This window comes from Chanodichthys erythropterus, chromosome 10 (genome assembly GCF_024489055.1).
Source record: "Chanodichthys erythropterus isolate Z2021 chromosome 10, ASM2448905v1, whole genome shotgun sequence".
In the NCBI taxonomy this organism is placed as follows: Eukaryota; Metazoa; Chordata; class Actinopteri; order Cypriniformes; family Xenocyprididae; genus Chanodichthys; species Chanodichthys erythropterus.
In genome coordinates this window covers 32,466,367-32,494,262 of record NC_090230.1, presented here as the reverse complement: position 1 = coordinate 32,494,262, position 27,896 = coordinate 32,466,367, and the positions used below count along the sequence as shown (strand labels likewise).

The window sequence follows — 27,896 nt, the reverse complement described above, 5'->3', positions numbered from 1 at the left end:
AAAATATGAAGCAGCACAACTGTTTTCAACATTATTAATAATCAGAAATGTTTCTTGAGCAGCAAATCATCATATTAGAATGATTTCTGAAGGATCATGTGACACTGAAGACTGGAGTAATGATGCTGAAAATTCAGCTTTGATCACATTTGATAGTATTACTGTATATATATAAACTTTAGAAACTAGCTATAAGAAATATAATATATATATATAATATCTTATAGCTAGTTTCAAACGTTTTATAATATCATAAAACAAGTCTAATAATTAATTTAATAACCATAAGTTCAGACAGCATATATAATACTTACTGTCTGATCTTATGGCTATTAAATTAATAATGTTTAACCAAGTTGTGTTCCAAATTTTAAGTTGAAATCACCTCCCACTAGGTGGACGAGCCCGCAAAAAATGATTTCAAGTACCATTTCCATTGTAAGGCAATGTCTAATTTCAATATGGTTTTCACAGGACAAATTTTGAGTGTTCAAGCTTTCGATTGATACCTAATTAGTGATGATTACTAAAATATGTGATGGGGAAAAAGGAAATAAAAAAAGGTGTGCTGCTAGCAGTTAAAAATTGTCAGTTTTTATGATATCATTAAAAATCTTTTAGTTTTATTAAGGTTGATGTTACCATGTTAACTATATTATAAATTAATTTGATGTTTCACTTGTTTTCAGAGGAGCTTGAGAACAAGCCCGCCACATTTGCAAGCCCTCCTTGTCCCGACTCTACGCTCGTCTCTGGTCACCATTTGGACATTCAAAGCTTCGTACCAGAGGTCTCACAAACACTCCCAGATGTCAACGCCCTGCACTATGGACTTACATCACAAAGTATTACCTTAAACCAAAAAGATTCATATTCAAATGAACGCCCACTCACAGGTGTGGACCTCCTGTCCTCCGTCGATAGCAGAGGTATCAAAAGTTCGGCTCCGCCATGTCCGGACCGGTCACTGAAGCCTGTGTGTGACCTGGTGAACGATACGGGTTCTGCAAACCTCCAGCAAGCAAGTAGTCAGGAAGACTTCAAAGAGCTGGATGTTCCTGAGAAGGAAACTAATGAGGAGCTGCTAGTGGACTTTGACAGTCCTGTAGTATCTTGCCCAGAAGATTTTACTAAATCCAACCTTGGTGAATTACCAAAGCATGACTCTGAGATTAACTCTAACTCCTTCAGTCTGCTGGATGTCATAATACCGGCCTTTAGTGATCCTCATGGATCAACTAGCATCACATCTTTGGAGTGCAAACAGACTGAAAGTTCTTGTCCTGAAGAATCAAGCTTCAGTGAGCAAAACAATTCTCCATGCAATCCAATGAATGAGGAAGATGTTAGTAATTCAGTTCCTTCTGCTACAGATGAAGATATTTCAGATGAGCAGGCTGTGTCGCTCCAGCCTGATTCAAAAGATGCACAGCTGTCTGAAGATCCAGAGGATGTAGCTGGAAGTCCCTCCTCGGAGAAGGAATCTTCTCTGTCTTGTTTGCCGATGGCCGTATCCATGTGTGGATCCCTCGTGGCGTCTTTAGACCCTCAAAAGGCAGCAGTGATAGAAACCAAAAATGAGGCTGAACTGGAAATAAATTCAGCAATTCAAGAGGCTGAAGAGTTAATTCTTCCGTTGGAAGAGGCTGTAACTCCATTCTCCTCCAGTAGGCCTGATTCCTCACCTGAAGATGAACCTGAACTAGTCCAGATCATGTCAAACCCTGAAAGGGCGTCTGCTGTCTCGGGCCATTACCCTGAAAGAAACTTTAAGCGCACCTTTTCGCCTACAGACAAACTAACCTGTAGAGATTTGTGTGAAAGCAACCCGTCTCCACCCTATTCGGAGAGCCCAAATTATTCCTATGAGTTCGGTATCGCCAACGATTACCTTCCTGAAAGCGACCAGACTGTGATGATGGTCACGGATGAGGAGCTAGATGCCTTTCTTATGGGTCAGGGTGTGAAAATCGACTCTGACACAGGTGCGGAAAAATTCGCAGACGATGGTTTTTCAGAATTTAACGGAAATGTCGAAGGAGATGGCTTTTTAGATGAGGAATTGCAGAGCTGTAAAGTAGAGACGTTTGCCTCTCCTGAGAGCGATGGCTCACTTCAATATCTGGAGGAGAGCGAGGGTTCAAACGTTTCTTCCTCATCTCAGGACAGCAGCCCACTGAGAACAGACCCCACGCAAACAATTAGCCATGAAAACACCACCAGCCCTGTTGAGATTCAGTCAGCTAGCTCACCCAACCAAGAGACAAATTACGGCGGGGCGAGACCAAAGCAGCTGTCCAACCAAACTGTACGGCCTCCATCGGAAAGACACAGAAGCAGCCATGCTGAAGCCGATGTGGAGAATGGCTCGCAAGTTTCGCCCAACCGAGATGAAAACAACTGTGAACCACCTCCTTATCAGCAATATGAAGCCAGTTATGGCCATGATGAGCTCTCAGAGCCTCCACCATACCCAGGAGAGGCTCTGGAGGACAGGGAGTCATCTGTTGATCCGGCAGATCATGAGGCCGAGGGTTTGGGATCAAAGCAGCCACCTTGGGTCCCTGACTCTGAGGCCCCTAACTGCATGAATTGTATGCAAAAATTTACTTTTACTAAGAGGAGACACCATTGCAGAGCATGTGGAAAGGTAAGTTTGTTATCTCTCAGTATGTCAGCAAAGTATATGTATGCACACCAAGCGGCAACCTTCCTTGAATCCAACACGGAAATTCATTGACTGGCCGCTAGAGTCAATCCCTCAGACCTCCATTTTAAAATGCCCAACTTTACAGCAGAAAAAATATGTTTACAGCCTGGTACAAATTGTGGTTTTGGTCTATATAGCTAATTTTGCCCTTCATGACAACTGTGAGGGGGGGTGAATTTTTTTATAACTCACCCGTTTTATATTATATTAATTATATTAAGCCTTAAAGTTCTGCATAATTAAGGGAGTGGCCACTTGAGTGACAGGTGGATTGTCCTACTAGCCGTTTGTCTGCTGTCTCAACGCCACCAACGTCCCGCCTCTTTGCCCATTTCCGGTTATCCGGTGACATGCTGCCAAGATGGTGACAATCGGCTCCGCCCACTTCAAAAATGCTCACTTCAGAAACCAGGGGCACGTTCAAGCTCAAACCGGTGCGCAACGTTTTGCTACGTTTTCCGGGTTGAACGACATGTTTCCTGGAAACGGTGTGCAACAGGTTTGAGATAAGTTTTCTCTTGTTTGGTGGGTGTGTCAAAAATGTCAACCCAATCAGCATCAATATACATATAAACCACGCGGTATTAAAGAGACAGCTTGTAAATGTTATTAACAACAAAATAAATTCATAAGAGCAAGTATATTGTTTGCACATGTGTATTTACATTAATGGCAAAATAACTTAAACAATAAGAGCACAAGTATAGATCTGGAAATTCTTTAAGTCTGTCTAAATATCATTTATTTGCAATGTCTTCTGGTCCATATCCGAATGTGTGCTAGACACTGATTAATGTAACATAAAAATACTAGGCCTATACTATTCTTCTATTGTATTGTGGAGTGATACTTTCATAAACTTTCATAAACAAAGGCAAATGTTGTATCACAATAATTAGAAGTTTACACAAATCCCTTCACTCGATTGGGATGTCCTCTTTTATTCTGGACAGCAGGGCAGTGACTTTAACATCGAGCGTATTTTGCAGTATTATTCACAAGTTTGGGATCAGTAAGATTTTAGAAATTAATACTTTTATTCAGCAAGGATGCATTAAATTGATCAAAGTGACAGTAAAGACATTTATAATGTTACAAAAGATTTCTATCTCAAATAAATGCTGTTTTTTTTACTTTCTATTGATCAAAGAATCCTGTAAAAAAAATAATAATAAATAAATAAATATATATATATATATATATATATATATATATTAGTATCATGGTTTCTGCAAAAATATGAAGCAGCACAACTATTTTCAACATTGATAATAATCAAATAATAATATTTTTCTTGAGGAGCAAATCAGCATATTAGAATGATTTCTGAAGGATCATGTGACACTGAAGACTGGCGTAATGATGCTGAAAATTCAGCTTTGCATCACAGAAATAAATTTCATTTTAAAGTATATCACAATAGAAATAAATTATTTTAAGTTACAATAATATTTCACAGTATTACTGTTTTTACTGTGTTTTTGATCAAATAAATTCAGCCTTGGTGAGCAGAAGAGACTTCTTTTAAAAACATTAAAAAAATATCTTACTGGCCACAAACTTTTGAACAATTGTTTATTTATTTAATGATTTTTTTTTTTTAAATGATCTTGTTTTAAACTGTCTAATTGACCATTGTCCCAGAGAAGCGCTTCCTTGTCTCCAATATTACTCTGCGCTCTTTCCTCTCAAATAACAAAATAGTTTAATCTCAAATTAATATTTCATGTTCATTTATTATTTATGGTGTGAGTATCCACATAATAAGCAAGTTATGTACAGTCAGACGGTCATTATTGCAAACGAAAAACCTTTCATCCTGTCAGTTTATTTTGCATAAAGGAACTTACTTAGTGGCTCAGTAATGTGTTTGCTTCCGTTCTGAAAGTGACTTTGTAACTTAATGTAGTTGTTGAGTGTGTTCTGACTTTTAGAGGTGAAAGGCAAATAACCGCAGTGTGAATCGATGATTTAACATGCAGTCAGCTGCCTTGATTTTGAGCAAAGGTCTGTGACACAATCCTGCCATTGTGTTCTTGTCTATTTATAACCACAGGAAAGCCTAAAACCTGTAGTCCTCTGCCTTAGACAGCAAAAGTACTCATTTTATTTATTGGTGTGTGGTCTCTTTTGTTTTCATTACGTCAGTGGAGGGTTTATTCTCCTCTGGAGGTGCTAAATATAGAGGCAGATTTGCCGGGTCAGCGGGATGTATTTTTAGCACTGATATAGTTTACCGCTTGAAATGCTGCACAGAGTTGCTGTTTTCAAGACATATTGGGGCAATAAATAAAATGGGCTAAAGGACACCAGAGAGTTTTCTCCAGGTTTATGCTTGATGAAGTACTGCGTTTACCCAGCATTTGAGTGAATAATGTTGTCTGTTTTGCAGGTGTACTGTGCAGGCTGCTGCAACCGTAAATGCAGACTGAAATATCTGGACAAAGAGGCCAGGGTTTGTGTCATCTGCCATGTTACCATTCAGAGAGGTGAGTGCTTAACCACTTTAATATGCTTCCTATCTGTCTTAATAGAATCTACTGCAATATTCAATATTTAAGTGGATGCACTGCACTCTGCCTTTAAAACATCCACCATAATAACACCCAAACATTAAAGGTCAGACAATCTGTGGCAGTAGTTCATGTCAGTGTAGAAATGGGGCATTATATGAACCACACAAATTAGGTTGATAAAATTAGTGCTTTTGTGGACATTATTACTGTGAAATCGTAGTAGTATTTTTGTTCTGTATAGACAGAAACTGTAATAGCCAGTTCACATCAAGAATGATAAATGTAACCGTAAAGTTTTATAAAAGTTCAATCTCTAAGAGAATAGTGGAGTCTATACCACAACTGTAAGGATAACACAAAGAAACGATTTGTACATTTGTAGTGTTGAATGAGGAAAAACATTGACAGCTTGAATATTCTGCCTGCTTTTAAAGGGATAGTTCACCCAAAAATGAAAATGATCCCAGAATTTACTCGCCCTCAGGCCATCCTAGGTGTATATGACTTCTTTCAGATGAACACAATCGGAGATATATTTAAAAAACTCTTGGTTCTTCCAAGCTGTATAGCCAAAAAAAATGCATCCATCCATCATAAAAATAATCCATACGGCTCCAGGGGTTTAATAAAGGCCTTCTAAAGTGAAGCGATTGGTTTTTGTAAGAAAAATATCCATATTTAAAATTTCATTAACTAAATTAACTAGCTTTTGGCAGACGGATGTATGCATCGTTTTGCGGCGGAAGAGTAACCTCTGATCCGACGCATGAAGCGCAGAGGATAGAGCAAAACAAAACACCGGTCATGAATTAGAAGTCTAAAACGTTTTTAAAAGAGAAATGTCGGAGGATTTTGATATAAGAGAAGAGGAGCTTCAGTTTGTTGCACAGCCCTATTTGTTTGAACCACGAGAGACTTACAATACTCCTACATCCTACGACATACGTTGCATCAGGGGTTACTCTATATACACAGATGATGGCTTGAAGGTGAGTAAATCATGGGATAATTTTCATTTTTGGGTGAACTATCCCTTTAGTTTGCACTCTGTGATTGTTCATAATGTATCACTGAAGCGTGCTGTATTAGTTTGGGCACTATAGTTTTCGTTATAGTTAGAAGTTTTTTTAATTCTACGCACATGAGGAAAAACAAACTGCAGTCGATCGCTTTAGATGTTAGTCAGATGTTGTAAAAAAGGGTAAAATTTTGCTGCTCGTCAAAGGATAGACAACAGGCAGTTTTCATGTAATCAATAAAAAACTTCACTTAAAGGATAAGTTTGCCGGTTTTCAACCAGGTTTGCATTATTACAATGTCACATTCTTTCTCTGTGTGATTTGCACACAGATATACCTGTTTATTTGTCAGCAAGTCTGACAAATGGGTGTTAAAGTTTTTGGCAAAAAGGGAATGGCATTTTCTCTAGTTATGCAGTCTCTTAAAAGCCCATCTTGTCAACAGTGAATTCCCCATTTAATTTATAACCACACTTTTATATCTATACTTTCATGCTTTTTCATACTTTTAATGCAAAAGTTATTTATTTTTTAAATTAAATGAAAGGTGACATTGATTTTCTTAGTTGTAATGTAATGGATCGTCAAGGATCGGCATTCTCCCCTAAAAGTGATTGGGCAGACCAAACCATAAGAGTTGTAGAGACTTGAAACTTTGAGGGCTGATAGTACTCACACCATCTACAACGTCACCTGATCGGCCTGACAGGGATGCTACAGCGGTGAGAAGTACAAATTGGCTAATAACTCCTGAACCGTTAGGCATAGGCTCAAGTGTCTTATATCGTTGGAATCCTTGACTTAATATGGGTATTTGGAGTATTTTGGATTTTTAGGAAAATCTACTTTTGCAAACTTGTCCTAGGTTTTTGTCCTGATCTGAACCAAACCAGTGTAGTGTCATTCTCTGGAGTCTGATTGTCAATAAAAAAGTTGAAGTTTTGATTCATTGTCCCCAAGGGCCGCCAAAACATTAGAAGTGGGTGGAGCCACTTTTACTAAAATGGCTATAACTCAAGAATGGAATGAGATATTTTCACCAAACTCGGCACACCTATGTAAGAGGACGCGGCAACTGGCCATTTGGTGGCGCTACAATGGCAAAAAAACCCTTGTAAGCGGCTATGACTACTTCACCGTTAGTCCAATTGACTTGAAAATTGGCATGCAATGTCTTTGTCTGAGGTGCCATTACTGTCTATGAGGACACTGACGCATCTCAAAAAACATGGACATCTGCCAATAAAGATTGAGCAACTATCAGACAAGGTTAATGGAGGCTGATCGGAATGAAACTCACTGAGCCTGTTTGTCTCGTGGCTCTAGAGGCCTGTGAGAAATTTGAAAGAAATCGGCCACCGGGGGGCGCCTTCACATTTTTCATGTGCGTAAAGGCAGGAACACACCAAGCCGATGTCGACGAACTAGTGGCGATGAAAGCAGACTGTGGGGTTGACTCACGTCGGCAGTGTCTGGGTCCAAAGTTGCCACACCAAACCAACTTAGCCGGCCAATGAACAAAAACTGCCTGACGGCCGACCGTCGGCTTGGTGTGTTCCTGCCTTAAAGGATTGTGTATCACACAATTTTTTGGAAACGATATTCATACACATGGTAGAACTCCTCATTCTGAACAACTTTGCCTCTAGGACAGCTGCTGTCCATCGAATTGTTTGTTAAAAATTGGAGATTATTTTGAAAACCAACTTTGGTGAACTTGTCCTTGGTTTTTAGCTCAACCTTGTTAAAAAAAAGCTGTAAATGGTCTTTTCCATGTATGACCAACATGGTTACAGGCTTGCTTATTAAAACATAATACCTTTTTACGTATGTGCTTAAAGGCCTTAAAGCACTTGTACCCCAATAATTGCTGCTCGCAGCTATATTATTTGTATTTTATTTATTTCAGCTTATTAGTTATTAGTTTTAGGTGAAAATAACAACACTGGCTCATGGAGCACTTTGCGTTTTAATTTGTGGCAAACTTTTTTTGTGGGCAAAACATCTGAAGCTCTTTTATTTTTCAAGGACTGATTTAATAGAGAAAATCAAGGCTTTATTTTTCAAGGCTTTAGTTTTTTTTTTTTTTTTTTTGGTCCTGGTTGGTCTATAAAAAGAGGTTGGCACACGGTGTGTGGCCGAGCGTGCGGTCCATTTGCACATTAAAAAGGACATTCATCACAGAGCGTCAGTCGCCAGCCAGCTCTCTCAGGGTTTGGTGCAGGGCTGGGTGGAGCCAGGGCACTGGTGCATGTCCTTGAGTGTGTGTTTGTGTGTGTGTGTACAGGACCCACCTGGTGCAGTATACGTGACACTCTCTCTCTCATTCACTCTCCGGCTTGAGGAATCGAGTTAGACACATACACACACACACACACATCTTGTCTTCAGCACAGCACACATTTCAGGAAAGGAGGGTTTGTCACCACTCTCAGCCCAGGGCAGCCATTTAATACGACCTCGTGCGTGTGTGTGACGGACTGAGCTTGCACTCGGAGCCAGTGATATTCTCAGGGCTGGATCCTGGTCCAGGACAGACGAGAGCTCAGTGTGAGGTTGCGGAAGTGAGCTGCGCCCCATCCGGGATGAGAGAGGCTCAAGGATGCGCCCTCTATCTCAGTCACTCGCGGACTCTCTCTCGCTTATCGGCAAGATGGACACTTCCTCCTTCGCTCGGTGCACACTAACGCCGTCCTGGGACACTAACATGCAACCCGTGATTAACCTGGAAGAGAATTTGGGGTGGAGTTAAATTGGGATGAGGTAAGCTTAGGATATTAGTGAACTGAGTCTGCATTTGATCATTCAGTGGCTTTATTTTGTTAACTCTTTTAAGTTTTTAACTTTTTTGCAGCATCTTTAGTTGTTCCAGTGTGAATTTCCAAATACTCAAGGACGTTCCGTCCTGCGGTTTCTTGGCTTCACGATTCCCATCTGTCTTGTCGTCGTAGCCGTTTTCGCCATGAGCCAGCATATTTTGGCGTTTGTGCTTCTAGCTGACATGTTTGTGGGTGTCACAGGCAGTGCCAGTGTAATCAGGTCGATGAGCATCTATGAGCCTTAATCAACGTAATGCACTGACTCATGGTTGAAGAGGATGTCAGCACACTGGGCTGTGGTCTGCACTGGACGTCCTGTGAGTTCGGTTTGGTGGCTCGTTGCCCGTCACTTTAATAACAACTTGCTGTGATTGATGCTCAATGCTCTCTGGTAAAGACGCCAAGCCCGTGGTGTTGTAAACACTTGATGTTTTGGATTTATTAGATTGTGACTCAGCTGAACAAGGTCTGTACTTTGGACTTTGATCATAACTTGGTTTACCACAGGTCAACAATTTTTAATTGGTTTAAAATAACATTTTAAATTTATTTTAAACCTGAGTGTACAGTGTAATATATATATATATATATATATATATATATATATATATATATATATATATATATATATATATATATATATATAAAATATATTAACGTTCAAAAGTTTGGAATCTTTTGTTTTTAAAAGAAGTCTCTTTTGTTTACCAAGTCTGCAATTATTTGATCAAACATACAATAAAAAAGCAATGTTTTGAAATATTATTACAATTTCAAATAATATATAGTAAAGTGTAATTTATTCCTGTGATCAAAGCTGAATTTTCAGCATCATTACTCCAGTCTTCAGTGTCACATGATCCTTCAGAAATTATTCTAATATGCTGATTTGATTATCAAGAAACATTTCTTATAATTATCAATGTTTAAAAAAGTGGTGCTGCTTCATATTTTTGTGGAAACCTTTTTTTTCAGGATTCTCTGATGAATAGAAAGTTCAAAAGAAGAGCATTTATTTGAAATTGAAATCTTTTTGTCACCTTTGATCAACTTAATGCATCCTTGCTGAATGAAATTCATTTCTTTTAAAAAAACTAAATCTAACAGACCCTAAACTTTTGAACGGTACTGTATATAAATATATTTGATATATGAACTGGTCTTTCAGTGCATTTAAAGGAGCAGTTTACCCCAAAATGTAAATTCTGTCATCTGTTGTTTCAAAGCCATATGACATTCTTTTGTGGGTTGCAATGTTGATGCTGCTTTTTTCCATAACATAAAAGCATATAAACCAAGGGTTGTCAAGCTTTTTAAAAGTAGTTCATACTTGACAGTGTGCTATATTTAAAGGGGTCTTTGATTATGATTCCACTTTTTTAACTTTAGTTAGTGTGTAACGTTGCTGTTTGAGAGTAAACAACATCTACAAAGTTATGACGCTCAAAGTTCAATGCAAAGGACATATTTTCTTTTACAGAAATCGCTTTTTAAGAACTACAGCAAACTGCTTGTAGGGACTACAATGAGCTTCTTCCTGAGTTATCGACATCAACTAACCCTAAAGTTTACATAAACCCCGCCCCCAGGAACATGCAACAAAGGGGATGAGGCCATGTTGGGCTGCTTTAGAGAAGAGGAAGAGTTGTTGTGGTAGAGTGTTGTTGTCATGCCATAATTTTACGTTGGACTGCTTCACAAACGAGGGTCAATTCAACACAAAAGATTAACATGACGGCACATGCTAGTCGATAAGTTAAATCAACTCCACAGCAACTACATAAATGTATCCACTAACCATTCGGAAATGTCCAGTTTCATTCTAAAAGTTGTAACTTCTTCCTGAGTCTCTCCATCAGTGTCGACTCCGGTTTGAACAATGTGAGGCTGAACACCGTTACTGACAATCCTCATTTTGGCTGCGTGAGATTCTCCGGCTTTGTTGTTGTTGAGCATTTGAAGCGTGAGCTGTTAAAGCTCCGCCCTCTTTTGGACTTTTCCTCACACAAATACATGAGCCACTGGATGGCTTTTCCACTGGATGGCTAATTACATTCTTTTGAATGCAATACAAATTCCTCAGTCATTGCTTTGGTAATGCAAGAGTTTACAGATGGTATGAGATGTAAACAGAGAGCGCATTATGGAGGATGATCAAATGTTTCTTTATATTGCATTATTAACTAAGTGCAAATAGAGTGCTTGGCCAGCTGCAGAGCAACTGGTCAGAGAAACAGACAAGTGACCAATCCTGAGTGGCGACGTCACTACACTCATTCTTCCAGCACAGTTCAGCATGGTGCCAGTACGCAGTATTTTTACCTTTAGCGTACTGCCAGTTTTCCTGCACTTCCGACATGTTGCATGTACGGTGACCCACCGTGCCCTTCCTTCTTCAGGAACGCGTTTTGAACTGAGCATTGGGAGTACCGGCACTTTTATATTTCCACTTCAACCACTGAGTATAGTAGTGGCCAAAAGTGATGATCAAACTAGGAATATTGACATCTTCACTCTTTATTTAAATATTACTAAAAATCTGTTAAACATTTTGTAAGCATATTGTGTAGCTGTGCTTGGAGTCGATTGTTTTATTGGTGACACAATGAAACATTACAAATTGTGCATAATTTTCGGCCAGGCTGTCATACAAAAAAAATATGAACAGGTATAAAAACAAGAGAGAACCAACAAAATATTAATAACTGATTGTTATAGCGAATCATTCACAATATCCACTTTTCCTTTCTCTCAGTCATTCTCTCTCCCAGCATGACCTTTCATTCACTGAACTGAAAAGACACCTGATTCAGGAATGACTGATTTTGTTTGTCTGTGTGCAGCTCAAGCCCATGAGAGAATGATGAGCCCCACTGGGCCCAGTCCCAATCCCAACATCCCATCAGAGTACTGCTCCACCATACCACCCATGCAGCAGGCCCGTGCTGCCGGCACCCTCAACTCTCCCCCACCCACCGTCATGGTCCCCGTGTCTGTCCTCAAACACCCCGGTAATGACGGTACGCACTGCACTCTGAGCAAGGATGCTGAGTTATAGCTCTTATGGCTATAAAAACAGTGACTTCCACTTACTATAATTAATTCTTGAATGAAAGAGTGGCTGCGCCCCAAATTACATGCTCATGTACAGTGCAAGTCTAGGTTAACTTCATTAGTGAAGTACGATTTATTCAGCAAGGATGCATCAAATTGACCAAAAATGAGATTTAAATATTACAAAACATTTCTATTTCAAATCTGTTTTTAAACTTTCTATACAGAATCCTGAAAACATGTTTCCACAAACATATTGCACACATTTCTTGAGCAGCAAATCAGCATATTAGAATTATTTCTAAAGGATCATGTTTGAAGCCTGATCCTAATGGCACTGTCGTTTGTGTTTCTGTTTTTGTTCTTGTAGGTTTTCCACGTGAGCAGAAGCACGTGTGGTTTGCTGATGGTATCCTGCCGAACGGTGAGGTAGCCGACACCACCAAACTCTCCGTACAGACCAGAAGATCCTCTCAGGAGTCGAGCCCCGTAACGCCAGACCCACCGGTGGTGAGATGCCGAAATCCTCTGAACTGATGCTAGAGATAACTGATAATGACAACTGAAGTCATTAATTGATTTGCTGCCTTTCAGCTTGACGGTACAATTCCTGCCGAGTGTGACGAGAGTGCCGGAGGCAGTTCGGACAGCGCTGCCGAGGTGAGCCGCCCGCCCATCAGAGGACCATGGGACTATGGCCTGCTTTGTGGGGTGGGCAGCTGCGTACAGAGAGCGGTCAGCCTGGTGCCAGAGGATGACGAGGGTCTGCCTCCACTGCTCATTACCACAGGAGAGGAGGAAGATGGGGGTAAGGACTAGTGTTGTCACGATACTGGAATTTCCAACTTTGATATGACACCTTGAAAAATATCGATATTCAATACCATGGGGAAAACTGCCATATGTACCGCCATACAGATCATTTGTTATAATCTCATAATTGTTTGATAATTTGGGTCATTTTATTCAGGGCTCAACGCTAAGGATTTTTTCAAATGATTTTTTAGTGGTTCAAATTTTTACTTGCCCCACCAATATTTTCACTTGCCCCACAACAAAAAAAAAAAAGTAACAGAAAAGAAAATAGGCCTATAAAATAAGACAAGTTATTGTCTTCGTTGTTTATGAAACATGTAACCTTAATAAATAAGGTTATGCACCAAAAGCTACTAGATTAACTCACTTAAATTTTAAATATTTTTAGATAAATAAACAGCAAGTAATAAAATAGTAATAATCAAATTACAAGTATAGCACATATGAATACAACAGAACAAACATATAAATGAAATAATGCTTTTCAAATTGTTCTTGTAAGTTTAAACAGGAGTTTTTCAAGTACAGAAAGTATATTATCTATAACTATATATCTGTAGATTAAATTTTATGAATCAGTCGAGAGCTAGATGCATAAATAATGTTTTGAAATGTTGAAAATATAATACTGTTATTTGAAATCATTTTAAAAATGAAAAGACACTTTAAACCTTAAATTAAACCCGCCAGTAGGTGGCAGCAAGTCCCTGCTAATTAGGGTTGCACGGTGTACCGGTACTACGGTAGTATCGCGATACTAAAGCTTCAAAATACTGGCGATGCCATTGTATTTTTCAAACGGTAGTATCGTCAGTACCGTAAGGAATGTTGTATGTGCGGCAGGTACACTTCAATTGAACATGCGTGCCTGCAAAAACATTACAAGAGACTGCCGTTGACTGTCTGCTGTGCCCTGTGTAGTAAATGCTCTGTAGAATTAGCGCCTTATTGTTTCCTGATGCTTCAGTTAATTTTGCAATGAGATAAAGTTGCGCTTGCACGTTGTTGTTGTCATTTAATCTGGAGGAAGGGTCTGAAATTCACTTAATTAACATCATAAAATCTTTATATAAGACTGAATTCTCGCAGTTTTCCGTTGCTCATTTGGCCACTTCTGGAAAAGATTAAATAGTTTGTTTCTAGAAACACGACAAACACGATTCAGACAAATGCAATTCCATTCATCAATAAGTTATAGCGGGTTTGCTCTCGGTTCTTATCAATCATACCAATCGTGATTTTTTAATTATAAATGTATTATATGTTTTAATATAGGCTACATAGCCTACTGCTCTCCAGTCAGGGTTAGATATTTCAAGATAGGCTGGCAAAAATGCTCCTGATAGTTCGTGACACGAGCAAGAGCGCTGTTTTTGTTTCGTTTCTAAATGAATCTGTTTTTGAACAAATTGGGCGAGTCACTGACTCACTAATCCATTCATTAAGAAAGTCATTTGCTTCGTTCCTGAATGAATCAGCCGTTTTGAACGAATCGGTTGAATGATTCATTGACTTGATCATTAACACTTGCTGCCACCTACTGGCGACTTTAGTCTCCCATCTAAAAGTAGGTCTATTCTATCATTTTTTTCCGCCAACATTTTTGTTTCTATATTCAAATTTTATATTTGAAACATTAATATCATAACATTGTTTATGCAATTGTAATTGAAGTGTAAATGCATAAATGTTACATCGTAATGTCAGTTCATACAGCTTCTATGCAGTGCTAAGATGAATTTTGTTTACAATGATTCATTTGATTGGTAATAAAAGCCTGTTATTCATTCTCATTAATGAAGTAGGCTATTCAGAGAAAAATCTGGTCTGTTTTCATGTTTTTTATGAAAGTTTGGTTCATTTTGTATACTGCATGGTATCGCGATACTACTTGGTATCGTGATACTTCAGCTGGTATAGTATCGTAAGACATTTTTATGGTATCGTGACAATCCTACTGCTAATAAGCGAGTCATTGAGATTCAACTGATTCATTCAAACGGCCGATTCATTCAGGAAGTGTCATTCAGAGACACAAAACAATGCTGTGGACTTTGTTTGGAACTATTTTCATAGGCAAAATAGAGTGAAACAAGCGATTTGGTATCTAAAATGTAAGTCACTTGATATTAAGTTCTTGTTCATTAAACTGTACTCTATAAAATCAATATCACATTTGTAATTGTTGATATTTGGAGAAAAATGTCACTGTGTAATATTGGTTGACTTTATTAAATGATATGAATATAAAAGATATACTGGGGCATTTTTGCCCCTTATATCAAATTCTGAGGCATTCTAAAGGCATTTTAATAGACTAAATCACGTGCAGTAAAAGCGTACACTCTAAATATGCACGCGCACTAGTCTAACCTAAACTGTTACTAGACTACGTCCTGTATTGCATGCGTGCACTCAATGGGTGTGTTGTGTTTTTGTTTGGTTTTGTAAATTGAGGGATATACTCGATAATTTCAAATCGTTAAATCAACAATTACGATATCATAGACATACACGATATCGCACACCCTACAGCACTGGCTCAATCGGGCAAGTGACCATTCCGTCTACTGTCCCGAGAGTCATTCACACTGGCCCCGGGTCATCGGGCAGTCCTTATTGTCGAGCCCTGTTGTTGTAATAGCTTATACGCAGCACAGGGAGGCTTAATTTGAATCATTGAACTACATTTACAAAGTAAACACTCAGTAATAAAATTAGATCAAATAAACAAATTGCAAAAAACAAGTTGAAATACAGATTAATGCTTACAATTAAAGTTGCAAGAGATATTCAGTCAAGAACAGTGAGTTCGATTTACATGACAGACAGTAGCATGGTTTATTAGGCTGCTGTCACTTTAAGAGCTTATGCACGGATCCAATATACTGTTACACAACAAGCGTTTTTTCTCTCAACTATTTACGTCTTATGCTGCGTTCCAGGCAGGTTTTTGAGCCCGTAAGTCACGATTTCAAATCGCGACTCACGACTTTGTAGCGTTCCAGGAAAGTCACGCCAAACTGTGTAAAAGTGTAAACAAACCAACATGGCGGACCGTACGGGGCTTATGCTCATTAATTATTTCTGTCGCCAAATGTGCTTACTCCTTGCTTATTTGAGGGAAACAGAGGAGGAAAACGGCGCATAAGGCAAGAGAAGCTGTTATACCTTTTATTTTACCGTGTACTTGCATAAACATGGCATCAGTAGGGGCTGCCATTGTTGTTTCACGGGCTATGTGACGTCAGAACTCGTAACTGGGAGTACATTGATCTAGTACGAGTTCACGGGTGGGAAGTCACGGCTTTGACTGCTGTTCCAGTGCACTTTCACGGGTAGAAGGTTGGAAAAACACGGGTTACGGGTTGCCTGGAATGCGGCATTACGTCTAACTATTAAACTGACTGAATTTACCTGAATACTAAAGTTATGCACGATACAAGCACTATTAATCCGGAGCAAATGAGAAGAGTGAGTGACAGGAGGCGGGTGTATGTTAATTTGTCAAGAAGATTAAGTGAGAACACACAGCTGATATTAATGTATCGATACTGCAGAAAAGGAGTATTGGAACGTTTCAGATATTTCAGTATCGATACATATTGAAATATCAATATTTTTGGCAACACTAGGAAGGACTTTTAAAGGCTTCTACCAGAATCTAATTTTCTTGATTTACTGCAAGTACCATGTTTTACTATGCCTAATATTGATCTAGCTTACTGCAGTGTGCAACAAGTATCTCATAATAGCCGCCGAGTGAACACAGAGTTGCACTATAACAACTTTCAACACACAAACGTATCTAATATAAACAGCGCTGCTTTACCCCACATACGCTTGACCAGAAGAAGTGGAAGCAGTGACTGCGGCTTAATTAAAGCTCCTCTGCTCTTGAGCCATGTGTCGCGCTCGTCTCTCATTAGCAATTGCTTCAGTGGCCTCGTTCTGCTCCAGTGGCTTTCAGTCATATCCTGCTTCATACTACAGTAATGTTAATAAATCTTTCATACATTAACTCATCCATGAAGATGATTTCTGCCTGAGTCCCGTTGGATTCTTTTCCACCGGCTGTTGACATGAAGACAGCATCTCCCATGATTCAGTGCGTCATCAAGCTATGCCTTTGTTTTGAATAAGTGACCGCTAGTGGCTAAAAACTACATTTTGTGCCTTTAATATAAAATGCTATACATGTGTAAAATGTGTAGCTGCCTTGAACTGAAGTTACTGCCATTTTGGTTATTTTGTGTCATCAAAACAGTCAAATGTGAGAATTCAGAGTGAACTCTTTATGATGTGGAGCTGTTTTTCTGTAATGTGTAATTTTCTTTTCATTTCAGATTTATTAGTTGAGGAGCGTCCTGCTGCTTGCCAAATATTGCTGCTGTTGGAGGAGGGAGGCCCACAACCTCTGACCTTCGTGCTCAATGCCAATTTACTGGTGAACGTCAAGATCGTCACATGTATGTTACGATGTCTGAACTTGACTTGAAGTATGTGATCATGTTAAACTTATTCATTTGATAAACATCATTGCTTGCGCTCTCTCTGTTTGTGTTGTAGATTGTGAGAAGAGGTGCTGGTGTCTGAGCTCTAATGGTCTTCAGGGAGTTGGCCAGAAAGAGCTGGTGTTTATAATCGAGTGTTTCCCAGAGGAAAACAGCCTGCCTAGAGACGTATTCAACCTGTATGTTAGTATATACCAGGATGCACAGAAAGGTATGTCACCTAAAACTCAAATGTCACCTAAAAAACTTACTATTTTAAAGGGTTAGTTCACCCAAAAATGAAAATTCTGTCATTTATTACTCACCCTCATGCCGTTCCACACCCGTAAGACCTTCGTTAATCTTCGGAACACAAATTAAGATATTTTAGTTGAAATCCGATGGCTCCGTGAGGCCTCCATAGGGAGCAATGACATTTCCTCTCTCAAGATCCATTAATGTACTAAAATCATATTTAAATCAGTTCATGTGAGTACAGTGGTTCAATATTAATATTATGAAGCGACAAGAATATTTTTGGTGCGGCAAAAAAACTAAATAACGACTTATTTAGTGATGGCCGATTTCAAAACACTGCTTCAGGAAGATTCAGAGCATAAATTAATCAGTGTATCAAATCTGCTGTTCAGAGCGCCAAAGTCACGTGATTTCAGCCGTTGGCAATTTGACACGCGATCTGAATCATGATTCGATACACTGATTCATTTATGCTCCAAATCTTCCTGAAGCAGTGTTTTGAAATCGGCCATCAATAAATAAGTCGTTATTTTGGGGTTTTTTTGGCACACCAAAAATATTCTTATCGCTTTATAATATTAATATTGAACCACTGTACTCACATGAACTGATTTAAATATGTTTTTAGTACCTTTATGGATCTTGAGAGAGGAAGTGTCATTGCTCCCTATGGAGGCCTCACGGAGCCATTGGATTTCAACTAAAATATCTTAATTTGTGTTCAAAAGATTAACAAAGGTCTTACGGGTGTGGAACGGCATGAGGGTGAGTAATAAATGACAGAATTTTCATTTTTGGGTGAACTAACCCTTTAAGGCAAGACACAAAAATTATTTTTTGTTTTTAACATTTTGGGCTATTTGGCTTTTCATAACATGTTGTTATCAGACTAGTGGAAAGAAAACATCCGAAACACACATTTAAGTGTTTATTTGTATATTTCGATTCCATTGCGTATCTTTAAAAGCCATGCATTCAGAAATCAGCACTTACATACACCAAACTTTACAGTTTTATTCTACATTCTGAAGGTTTTTACAGAGGGGTTTGTTCATGTATCCTAAAGCATGGTGAAAATTAATTTTTATCTGGCTGCTGACAGTTTTTTCTGGTTATTGGAGTGATAAACTCTCTTTTTAGCTCTAATATATCATGCAATCCTGACATTATATCACTTAAATCTGACTTTATAACTTTATAACTAAAAAGTCAGAATTCTGAGATATAAACTCACAATTGCAAGAAAAAGTCAGAATTTTTTATTTCATGGCGGAAACAAGCTTCCATACAAAATAGATTTATACCATCAAAAACATTTTGTTGCATGATGTTTTGTCCATTTAACCAAAACTCAAAACATTCAGGATGTAAATAAGTGACATTTATGTGGCTTATATGGTGTTTTTCTTTTCTTTTCCCACCACAGGGAAGTTCATTGATCACCTTGGCAATGTGACGTTCACTGACAGTTTCCTGGGCAGTAAAGACCACGGCTGCGTCCTGTTCTTCACTCCAACCTTTCAGCCTCTGGATGGTCTTGCATTGCCACAGGTCCCGTTCCTCTGTGGTGTTTTGATTCAGAAGCTGGAGGTGCCCTGGGCTAAAGTGTTTCCTCTCCGACTGCTGCTCGCTCTAGGGGCACAATACAATGGTGAGCCCCATAAGAACACCCAAGAACATGTAGTTATTAAAACATTATTGCTATCAAAATATATTATAATATTAGATCATAGCTCCACCCCTCCAGTCATGTGATCTGTTGTTTATTTTTACAGTGTATCCCTGCCCATTGGTGAGCGTGCGTTTCCGTGACTCAGTTTTTAAAGAGACAGGACACACCATCATGAATCTGCTCACAGTACGTGTTCACATTAAATTCTCACTTGTCTGTCCTGGAAGTAATTTTCACCATCATTACTCCAGTCTTCAATGTCATATGATCTTTAAGAAAAATATTCTAATATGCTGATTTGCTGCTCAAGAAACATTTCTTACTATTAAGTTGAAAACAGTTTTGCTGCTTCATATTTGTGAGGAAACCGTGATACTTTTTCATCAGGATTCTCTGATGAAAATAAAAAAGAACAGCATTTATTTGAAATATGTCTTTTGTAACATTACAAATGTCTTTGCTATGACTTTAGATCAATTTAATGCTTCCTTGCTGAATAAAAGTATTAAATTTGGTTATAGCCTTATACTCAGTATCTACATTTTTAATTAAAAGTTTTAATTAAAATTTTCTAATTTGTGAATGATTTGCCCCTGAAAGTTTTTAAATTATTTCAAAGGGCAGGAATCAAATATGGTATTTTGGTGAAGCTATTTTTCCACCTTTCTAACCCGAGTCTCAGGTTCAGCTCAGGAAAGTTAATGAAGGAGATTAGAGAGCGCTCAAGACTGTCGCCTCTCAAAGTGTACTTCAGCTCTGAGCCACTCTTGATTTCTGAGAATTACAGCTTCTTTGGTCTCCATTCTAACTATAGTGTTTTCAAGTACACTTACAGCCACTTTCCTGGACACAGTCATGGAAAAATGTGGGCTGTGTCTGCAAATTAAGTTTAGTTTGCATCAAAATTGGCTTATTTCTGGTGATTCTACTTTGCAAATCCATTTTAGTCTGAAGGTAAACGTAGACCAGGTGCACGATTAATAATAGTCCTTTACGATTGTTGCTTGTCAGACTGTACGAACATGAGCCCCCTTATCAGCCATGTCACACTGTAGGATCTCAGTTGCCATTAATGTCTGCATTTACATACGGGATTGAAATGGTGGCTAGCAAACAAAAAACAATCTCTAGCATTAATTTTGATCATGGCTTGACTTGAAAAGAATATTGGAAAAAAACTTGATGTGTGTGGAGCAAGAAGTGGTTTGTTGTCACACTAATCTTGTCATCAGGCTCTGTGCTCCTATTGGTTTTTGATTTGACTGTCATCGTGAGAGAGGCCACATTAGAGGACTGTCTCAACTTCTGACTGAATTTCATTGTTCGGCTGTCAGAGGAGTCTTTTAGGTTTTGCAAAATGGTCTCAAACGGACAAATACATATGACTCTGCAGCTCGTGTTGTTGGATGTGCTGGATGGAATTGAAGCGACCGTTATCCAACTGAATTAAATGGTTTTTATTTCTATAAAAAGCAAAACAACAGTGGAGACATAATGTAAATGTAGGGGTGGCATATTCTATGCTAATTTCACCCTCACACTCGGTCATGGCAATATCGCAGTTTTTACCTCGACACATTTTAATCTCGCGAGATCTCATCACACCCCTAATATGCACATACAACAAGCACATTTAGCCCAGCACACAGCATTGTTTAGGATGTTCAGTAAGTTCTGTTCGTAAAATATACGTCATTAAAGCTGTTTTTTGTTTTGTATCTTTAGGCTCTGTGTTAAAAATGACAGTGTGACCATCAAGCGAACCAGGACTTAATGTATGATTTTCCTTTTTGGTCCAGACCAAAAGAACCAAAAGAACTGAACTACAAGTGTGAAACGTGTTGTCAAGTGTTAACTATAGGCCTTGTATCCCCCAAATCTATGTATCCATCTTCATTCTTGTGTTTTGCTGATTCTAACACAGGATCTGAGGAACTACCAATACAGTTTACCTGTGGTGGAAAGTCTGCGAGTACACATGGAGCTGGGAAACAGCTACATCGAGATTCCCAAGTCCAGGTTTAATGAGGTCAGAGGTATATTTGAGTTGTGCAGCAGTCAGGCTGTTGTTATTGTGTTGTTGTCATTTAATGTTTTGTTTTGGTCTGGCTGTTGCAGATGCTGAAGGTTGTGAACTCCTCCAATGAGCATGTGATCAGTTTCGGTGCCTGTTTCAGCACAGAGGCCGATTCTCATTTGGTCTGCATGCAGAACGACGACGGAAGCTACCGGACGCAAGCCAATAGTATACCAGGAAAAACCAGGAGAGGTTTGTCAATTGGTGTTGCTAGAGCTGGGCGATATAGCAAAAAATATTTCCTAACTTTGTGTTTTCTCTTTAAATGGATTAAAATGTTTGGTAACACTTTTATAATCCATTATATATAAAGACTTCTAAGTAAAGTATTTTTAATGCATTATGTCTTGTAATGAACCTTATAATGCATTGTAACAACAGTTATAATACATTGTAATATCTATTCTAAAAGTTCAAGTGGGAAAACACCCTTTAAGTTGTATCATATTTGTTATCTGATATCAGCAGTTGTTAAGTGTCTTTCTTTTGCAGTGACTGGAGCTAGTTTTGTGGTTTTTAATGGTGCTCTGAAAGCCTCATCAGGATTCATTGCCAAATCTAGCATTGTGGAGGGTAATGCTTTTATACAAGTCAGTTTTTTGAACACCATGACTGATTATTACTTACAAAAAGCAGAGCTGTATCATCACGCTGTCCCTTTACATCTTTAGATGGGTTAATGGTGCAGATCCCTCCGGAGACCATGGAGGGTTTGCGACAGGCCCTCAGGGACCAGAGCGACTTCCAGATACCCTGTGGAAAGGCGGATTCAGAAGAGACACGGGAAAATGTGAATGTACGCTGGGTCGAATGGATCGCACCTGTCAATACTGGGTACCAACGATTTATCATACATATTTACACTATCAAAATTTTAGAATAATTAAGATTTTAATGTTTAATGTAAAAAAAGTCCCTTCTGCCCACCAAGGCTTCATTTATTTGATCAAAAATACAGTAAAAACGCTAATACTGTGAAATATTATTACAATTTAAAATAACTTTTCTGTTTTTATTTTTTTTTTATGTAATTTATTCCTGTGATCAAAGCTGAATTTTTAGCATCATTACTCCAGTCTTCAGTGTCACATGATCCTTCAGAAATCATTCTAATATGATGATTTGATGCTCAATTATTTTCAATTATTACTATTGCTCTATTAATAATGGTTATTCTATGCTATCTTATTATTATCATCATCAATGTTTTTGATGCTTGACATTTTTGTGGAAACAGTGCAGTGCTTCCCACACATAGATTTTACTTGGGCGGGCCGCCCACGTATAATAACGGCCGCCCAAGTATATTTGGAGACACATCCACGATTGATAAACTACTCGTTTCATACCTGCTCGTTACATGTGCGTCAGAACTGTACTCCCGCTAACATTCCCACAGGCGCTGCGTTTTGCAATGCCACAAGGGGGCACTGTTGCATGTTCTACAAGCTTGTGCAACAGCGCTTCAATCTGCTTCAAAGGGATTCTCAATCAATGAAAAGCGCAGATTTATGCCAAGCGATTGCTAATGAACTGAAGTTGATGAAGTATTACAATGTCTACTTTATGACCTTTATAAAAAATGTTTTAGAAGATTGTAAGAATCTGAAGGATCAGCCTGCAATAGTACAGACATTTCAAAATAAGAGTCTCGGTGTATTTCGTGCTTGTTTATAATTAAAAGTCACGCTAAGTTTTTTCTTTTTCTTTTGGGCATTATTGGTATTTTGGTTACACAATAAATTGTATTTAATTTGATTTCCATTTAATTCATAGTAAATTATTGTAGTCTCCCCCACAGGAAGAAAAGACTAAGAACATTATTTGACACACATTATTCATTTTATAAATTTTACTAGTAAAATCTGTGTCCCATTCACTGAGAGAGACACTATATGACAGCAAGGAGAACATAGGAAAATGTGAACCATTTAAATGCTGTAATTTTGCATAATTTAAAATGCATAATAATGCATAATATTAGTATGTAATTAAATGTAATACGTAATTAAAATTAATTTCAGTAAATAAAAATACTGTTAAAAATCACACATTATTTGTTTGTCACATGTAGTAGACCATTTTTGTGCTGTGGGTAATAGGAGGATTTTTCACCCGGCTACCACCGCAAGTATATTTCAAACCTGTGGGAAGCACTGCAGTGATACATTTTTTTCAGGATTCTTTGATGAATAGAAAATTCAAAAGAGCATTTGCATAGAAATGCATTGAAATAGAAATCTTTTGTAACATTGTAAATGTCTTCACTGTTATTTTTAAATAACTTAATTTATCCTTGCTGAATAAAAGTATTTTAGTGTATGACAGTTTCCACCAAAATGTTAAGTTGTTTTCAACATTGATAATAATCAGAAATGTTCCTTGAGCAGTCAAAAGCAAAACTTTTGACCAGTAGAGTGTTCTTATCAGATGCTTCCTTATGGATGTATGGTATGCCAATACTGTACTGAATAACCTGAGTGATAAAGCACTATTGATCGGTTTGGGCGCTGCTGCAAGTGACCTTGAAAGTGTGCACTGCATTAATTAATTTGGCATTATTTAAAATTAATTCCTTCAGCTTCCTTCAGTGGTTAAGATGCTGTGTCAGGTCAAAAATTATTCCCCTAAGAAAGTATAACATGTTTTGTATGTTTGCAGAGTCACCAGTCCAGTGGATGGCAAGTCTCTGGAGGGGGTGTCCAGCGTTAAGATCCAGCAGGACTCTGAGTTTGAGATGGATGGCCGAACCATCAGGTGTACTGAGGTGTGTACTGCATGACCCCCACACAATGAGTTCGTTGTTGTCATCTCTGGCTCATGTCCTGTCTCTCCCATCAGGTCTTCTATCTGCTGAAGTCTTCAGACATCTCCCTATCTGCCATCCTCACATCATCAGCTCAGTTTCAGAGAGAGATTGCTACCGCCAGCTGCGCTGCCCTCTGCCCGCACCTCTCTGTGCTCATGGCAAATGGATTCAACTCTATCGCACTCCGAGTCTCCACCGACTCAGACATGGTAAGTCATTTTCGGCACTAAATTGCACAGGAGTGTTGATGAAACAACTCTGAAACTCATTTTGTAATGTAAGACGGAAATTGCACTGGCTGTTATGAACAAAAGAAAACCTTTAAATTGATAGTTCAACCAAAAATTGATAGTTCAGACAGACATTTCTGTCCCTCCTTTGAAAGTCTATTTCACTCAAGACTTTGTATTCTTTGTACAGTCTATGTGATGTTTTGTGTCTGCTATATGATGCTACTACTCTACTTGAATTGCCCCTTGTGGGATTAATAAAGTTCTTAACTAACTGAAACGGTTCATAAATGTTCATAAATAAATCGTGAGAGAAATCCATATGAATGAAGTGGTTTAATCCAAGTCCTCTGAAGAGACACGATCACTTTATATAATGAACAGATTTAATTTAGGCTTTTATTCACATATGAACGTTGATCAGCGAACATACAGCTCAACCATACTTGTTTGACGCGTGAGAACAAACCTCAATGTTTTTTTTTTTGCGGAGGCTCAAACATTCTGTGTAACAGACGAGAATGAACCTCATTGGTTCTCACGCATCAAGCAAGTATGGTTGACAAATTTAAATGCTGTAAACATTGTTGGCTGATCAATGTTTGTATTACAGCTTTTGGTTTATCATTGAATCAATGAATTCAACCCAGTTGCTTAGTGATACCCTGCTTTTAAAAACGGTCCGGCTCTTCATTTTATTAGTACCGGTACTTTGAGTGCCAGCCGTATTTCCTAATGTGCGACAGCAGGGGGCAGGGGGCAGTGTGCGTGCAGCGCGCTGCTTCTAAAGCACATTATTGAGTGCGTGTTTATTCCTCTCAACTGCGCAACAGCTTTTATTTTGACGAAATGAGAGGTATGTTTGCAAATACAGGTGCTCTTGCAGACCGTCCACAAATTGTTGAGAAAGCTGATGCACGAAGCGAAATATGGCATTATTTTGCTTACAATGAAAGCCCACGGACACCACAAAGCCCGTCTGCAAAATATACAAAATAACACAAGCATAGGGAGCCAACGCATCCAACTTGGCAAAGCATCTTGCCGACAAACTTCCCGATTTGTACCAGCATTATGTTTATGCTCTCAAACATTAAATGAGTGTTATTTATTTATTTTTCTCGTGCAAGCAGACCTCCGCAAAGAGGTGTATTATTGAGTGTAAGTTTAATAAGTGATTTTTGGTTGCAAAAATTTATTTAAAAATACATAAATATGTGAAGGTATATAGTCTACGGTTATTTTAAAACAATTTAGGCATGAATAACATTGCTCTAATTATTTACAGTAATCTAATATTTACAATAATCTTACTGTCAAAAACCTACATGTATAAAAAAACGGGAAAAAAGCATAACCGCAAATAAATTTACAATTTTATTGAGCATGAAAATAATAAACATTAAAAATTATATTAAAGCTAACTAACTTCATGGCAATGAAGCACAAATCCAGAATTATCAGCCTGCACACTGGTGAAGAAAGAAGTTCTGTCATATGTTATTTCCTGCTGTTTTAGGTTTTTGCCATAGTATCGTTTAAGTATCGGTATCGTGATATTTAAGTTGGGTATCGTATCGAAGTCAAAATTTTGGTATCGTGACAACACTACCCAGTTCATTGAAACCACCTGAAAAAAACGGTTCACTTAAATGAATCTTGAGGCTTGAGCTTTTGATGCAGAGTTTTAAGTCTGAGGGCCAGTATAAGGTGACATTAAATGTTTATCACTGCTGCTTTTTGGATATAATTGTTTGTTACTGGCATCAATCCATTAGTTACTCTCAAGACACTGTAGTATGTAGATTATATAGAGGATATGCATTGACATCCCTTTCCCGTCGATTTCTTGTCAAATCTCTCTGTACAGTCAATCACACAGCTCTTTTCCATTTTAGATGCGTTTTGTGTGTTTTTCACGCTATTCACACTGAAAGCCAATGCTGCCACTCAGTGGGTGTAACTGCAGTCACTCCGGCCGATGGTGACGTCACATGCATACCCTCTATACAAAAGATGCATTTGAAATCCACTCATTGTTGTGTTTTTGTAGGTAGAGTACCAGGCTGGCTCTGGTGGCCGCCTCTTGCCTCAGAAGTATATGAACGATCTGGACGGAGCCCTAATTCCAGTCATCCATGGAGGAAGCTCCTGTGTCCCCCATCAGGCCATGGACATGGAGTTTTTCTTCTTCATCTCACTGAGCATTTGAACACTGGTAACTTATAAACTTTCCAATCACAGGCAGCCAGTGGGACCTTCACGATCGTAACCGCAGATGCTTAGAAAATCCGTGTCTGACAATTCTGACAAGGTATGGAGAGTTTGATGCATTTTAAAGGAGATTAAAAAGCACTTCATTGAAGTGGAACTATATTGGCAATCCTTTAGAATAAAGCAGAGGTCTTGGATCAGCAACGAAAATAAAATTGTGAGAACTGTGCTGTGCTTCTTCGGTTGTGTTTCCGGGGTCTGTTCGTTGGATGCTGGTCGATGAATGTTGGTTTGAACTCAAACGGAATTGTTTTTTGTATGACTATGATGTCAGATATACAGAGAATTATAATCATTACTTGATTGCGCACACGGTGACCGAGCATGTGAAGTCCTGCGTTTCTCAAATTTTAAGTCTGGAATCTGCAGTGTTTTTTCCCATCAGTCATAATTTACTTTTATCATATGAAGTAACTTCACGTGGATGTAAAAATCCATATGAAGATTTTATGTACTGATTATTGTACTTTCTAAGTACTGCGTCTTATGATTAGTCAATGTTCCTCGATCTGTAAAATACACAGAGGGTAAAATACTCCTCCGTTTGATTATTTAAAACATATAGATGAAATCATCTGCTAATTCAATTAAGCTTTTATTAAGCTTAAATACTATTTTTGGAACAGTTCATGTGTTGATTAAAGGTGATATTTTTGATAGGGCAAATTATAATTCTCATTCTGCAATTATAACCTAAAAAAAGCGCGATGTCATGCTTATGAAAACATTGGTGGTTGTTTAGTTTCAAACCACATATATTCACCAAAAATACAGTTCAGTGTAAAGGAAAAAAGACTGTAAGATCATCTCTATAAAACAATCTGCTTTAACATTTATATAATTATTTTCACACTACTGTATTGATTAAAGAAAAGGTCTTTATTAAGATCTTTAAATGGCTTTATTAATTAATTTTACTGGACAACCTGAAAAACAGCCCCTACTATTAACACTAGATGGTGTGACCAGCCAGGAATTGAAAAATCAGGCTTTTAAAGTTGGCCTGAAAAAAATCTCAACACATCTGAACACTTTCCATGTTTTTTAATTTTTGAATTTTGCTCAGCCCACCATTTTGCCAGTTAATAATCCTGCCAAATGTCCTCACCAGTGCTTAATTTGTGCCGGAACGGGATCTGGGACCTGTTG

The 27,896-nt window shown here is 38.3% G+C and overlaps 1 protein-coding gene across 3 annotated transcripts in view; it reads left to right on the top strand.

Moving 5' to 3' along the window:
• Nucleotides 1-26,915, top strand: part of zfyve16 (zinc finger, FYVE domain containing 16) — a 28,237-nt gene extending 1,322 nt beyond the window's left edge. The window contains exons 3-18 of one of the 3 annotated variants that reach the window (XM_067397360.1): nt 690-2,650; nt 5,103-5,199; nt 11,908-12,075; nt 12,489-12,628; nt 12,713-12,926; nt 17,281-17,403; nt 17,504-17,659; nt 19,112-19,336; nt 19,461-19,543; nt 21,282-21,386; nt 21,476-21,626; nt 21,927-22,007; nt 22,106-22,268; nt 24,096-24,201; nt 24,276-24,452; nt 26,527-26,915. In XM_067397360.1, coding sequence (XP_067253461.1) covers nt 690-2,650; nt 5,103-5,199; nt 11,908-12,075; nt 12,489-12,628; nt 12,713-12,926; nt 17,281-17,403; nt 17,504-17,659; nt 19,112-19,336; nt 19,461-19,543; nt 21,282-21,386; nt 21,476-21,626; nt 21,927-22,007; nt 22,106-22,268; nt 24,096-24,201; nt 24,276-24,452; nt 26,527-26,685 — 4,109 coding nt within the window. In that variant the 3' untranslated portion in view covers nt 26,686-26,915. Of the gene's footprint in view, nt 1-689; nt 2,651-5,102; nt 5,200-11,907; nt 12,085-12,488; nt 12,629-12,712; nt 12,927-17,280; nt 17,404-17,503; nt 17,660-19,111; nt 19,337-19,460; nt 19,544-21,281; nt 21,387-21,475; nt 21,627-21,926; nt 22,008-22,105; nt 22,269-24,095; nt 24,202-24,275; nt 24,453-26,526 lie in introns of all 3 variants that reach the window. The other 2 variants (XM_067397359.1, XM_067397361.1) reach the window with 2 other exon arrangements.
• The last annotated feature ends 981 nt before the right edge of the window (nt 26,916-27,896 follow it).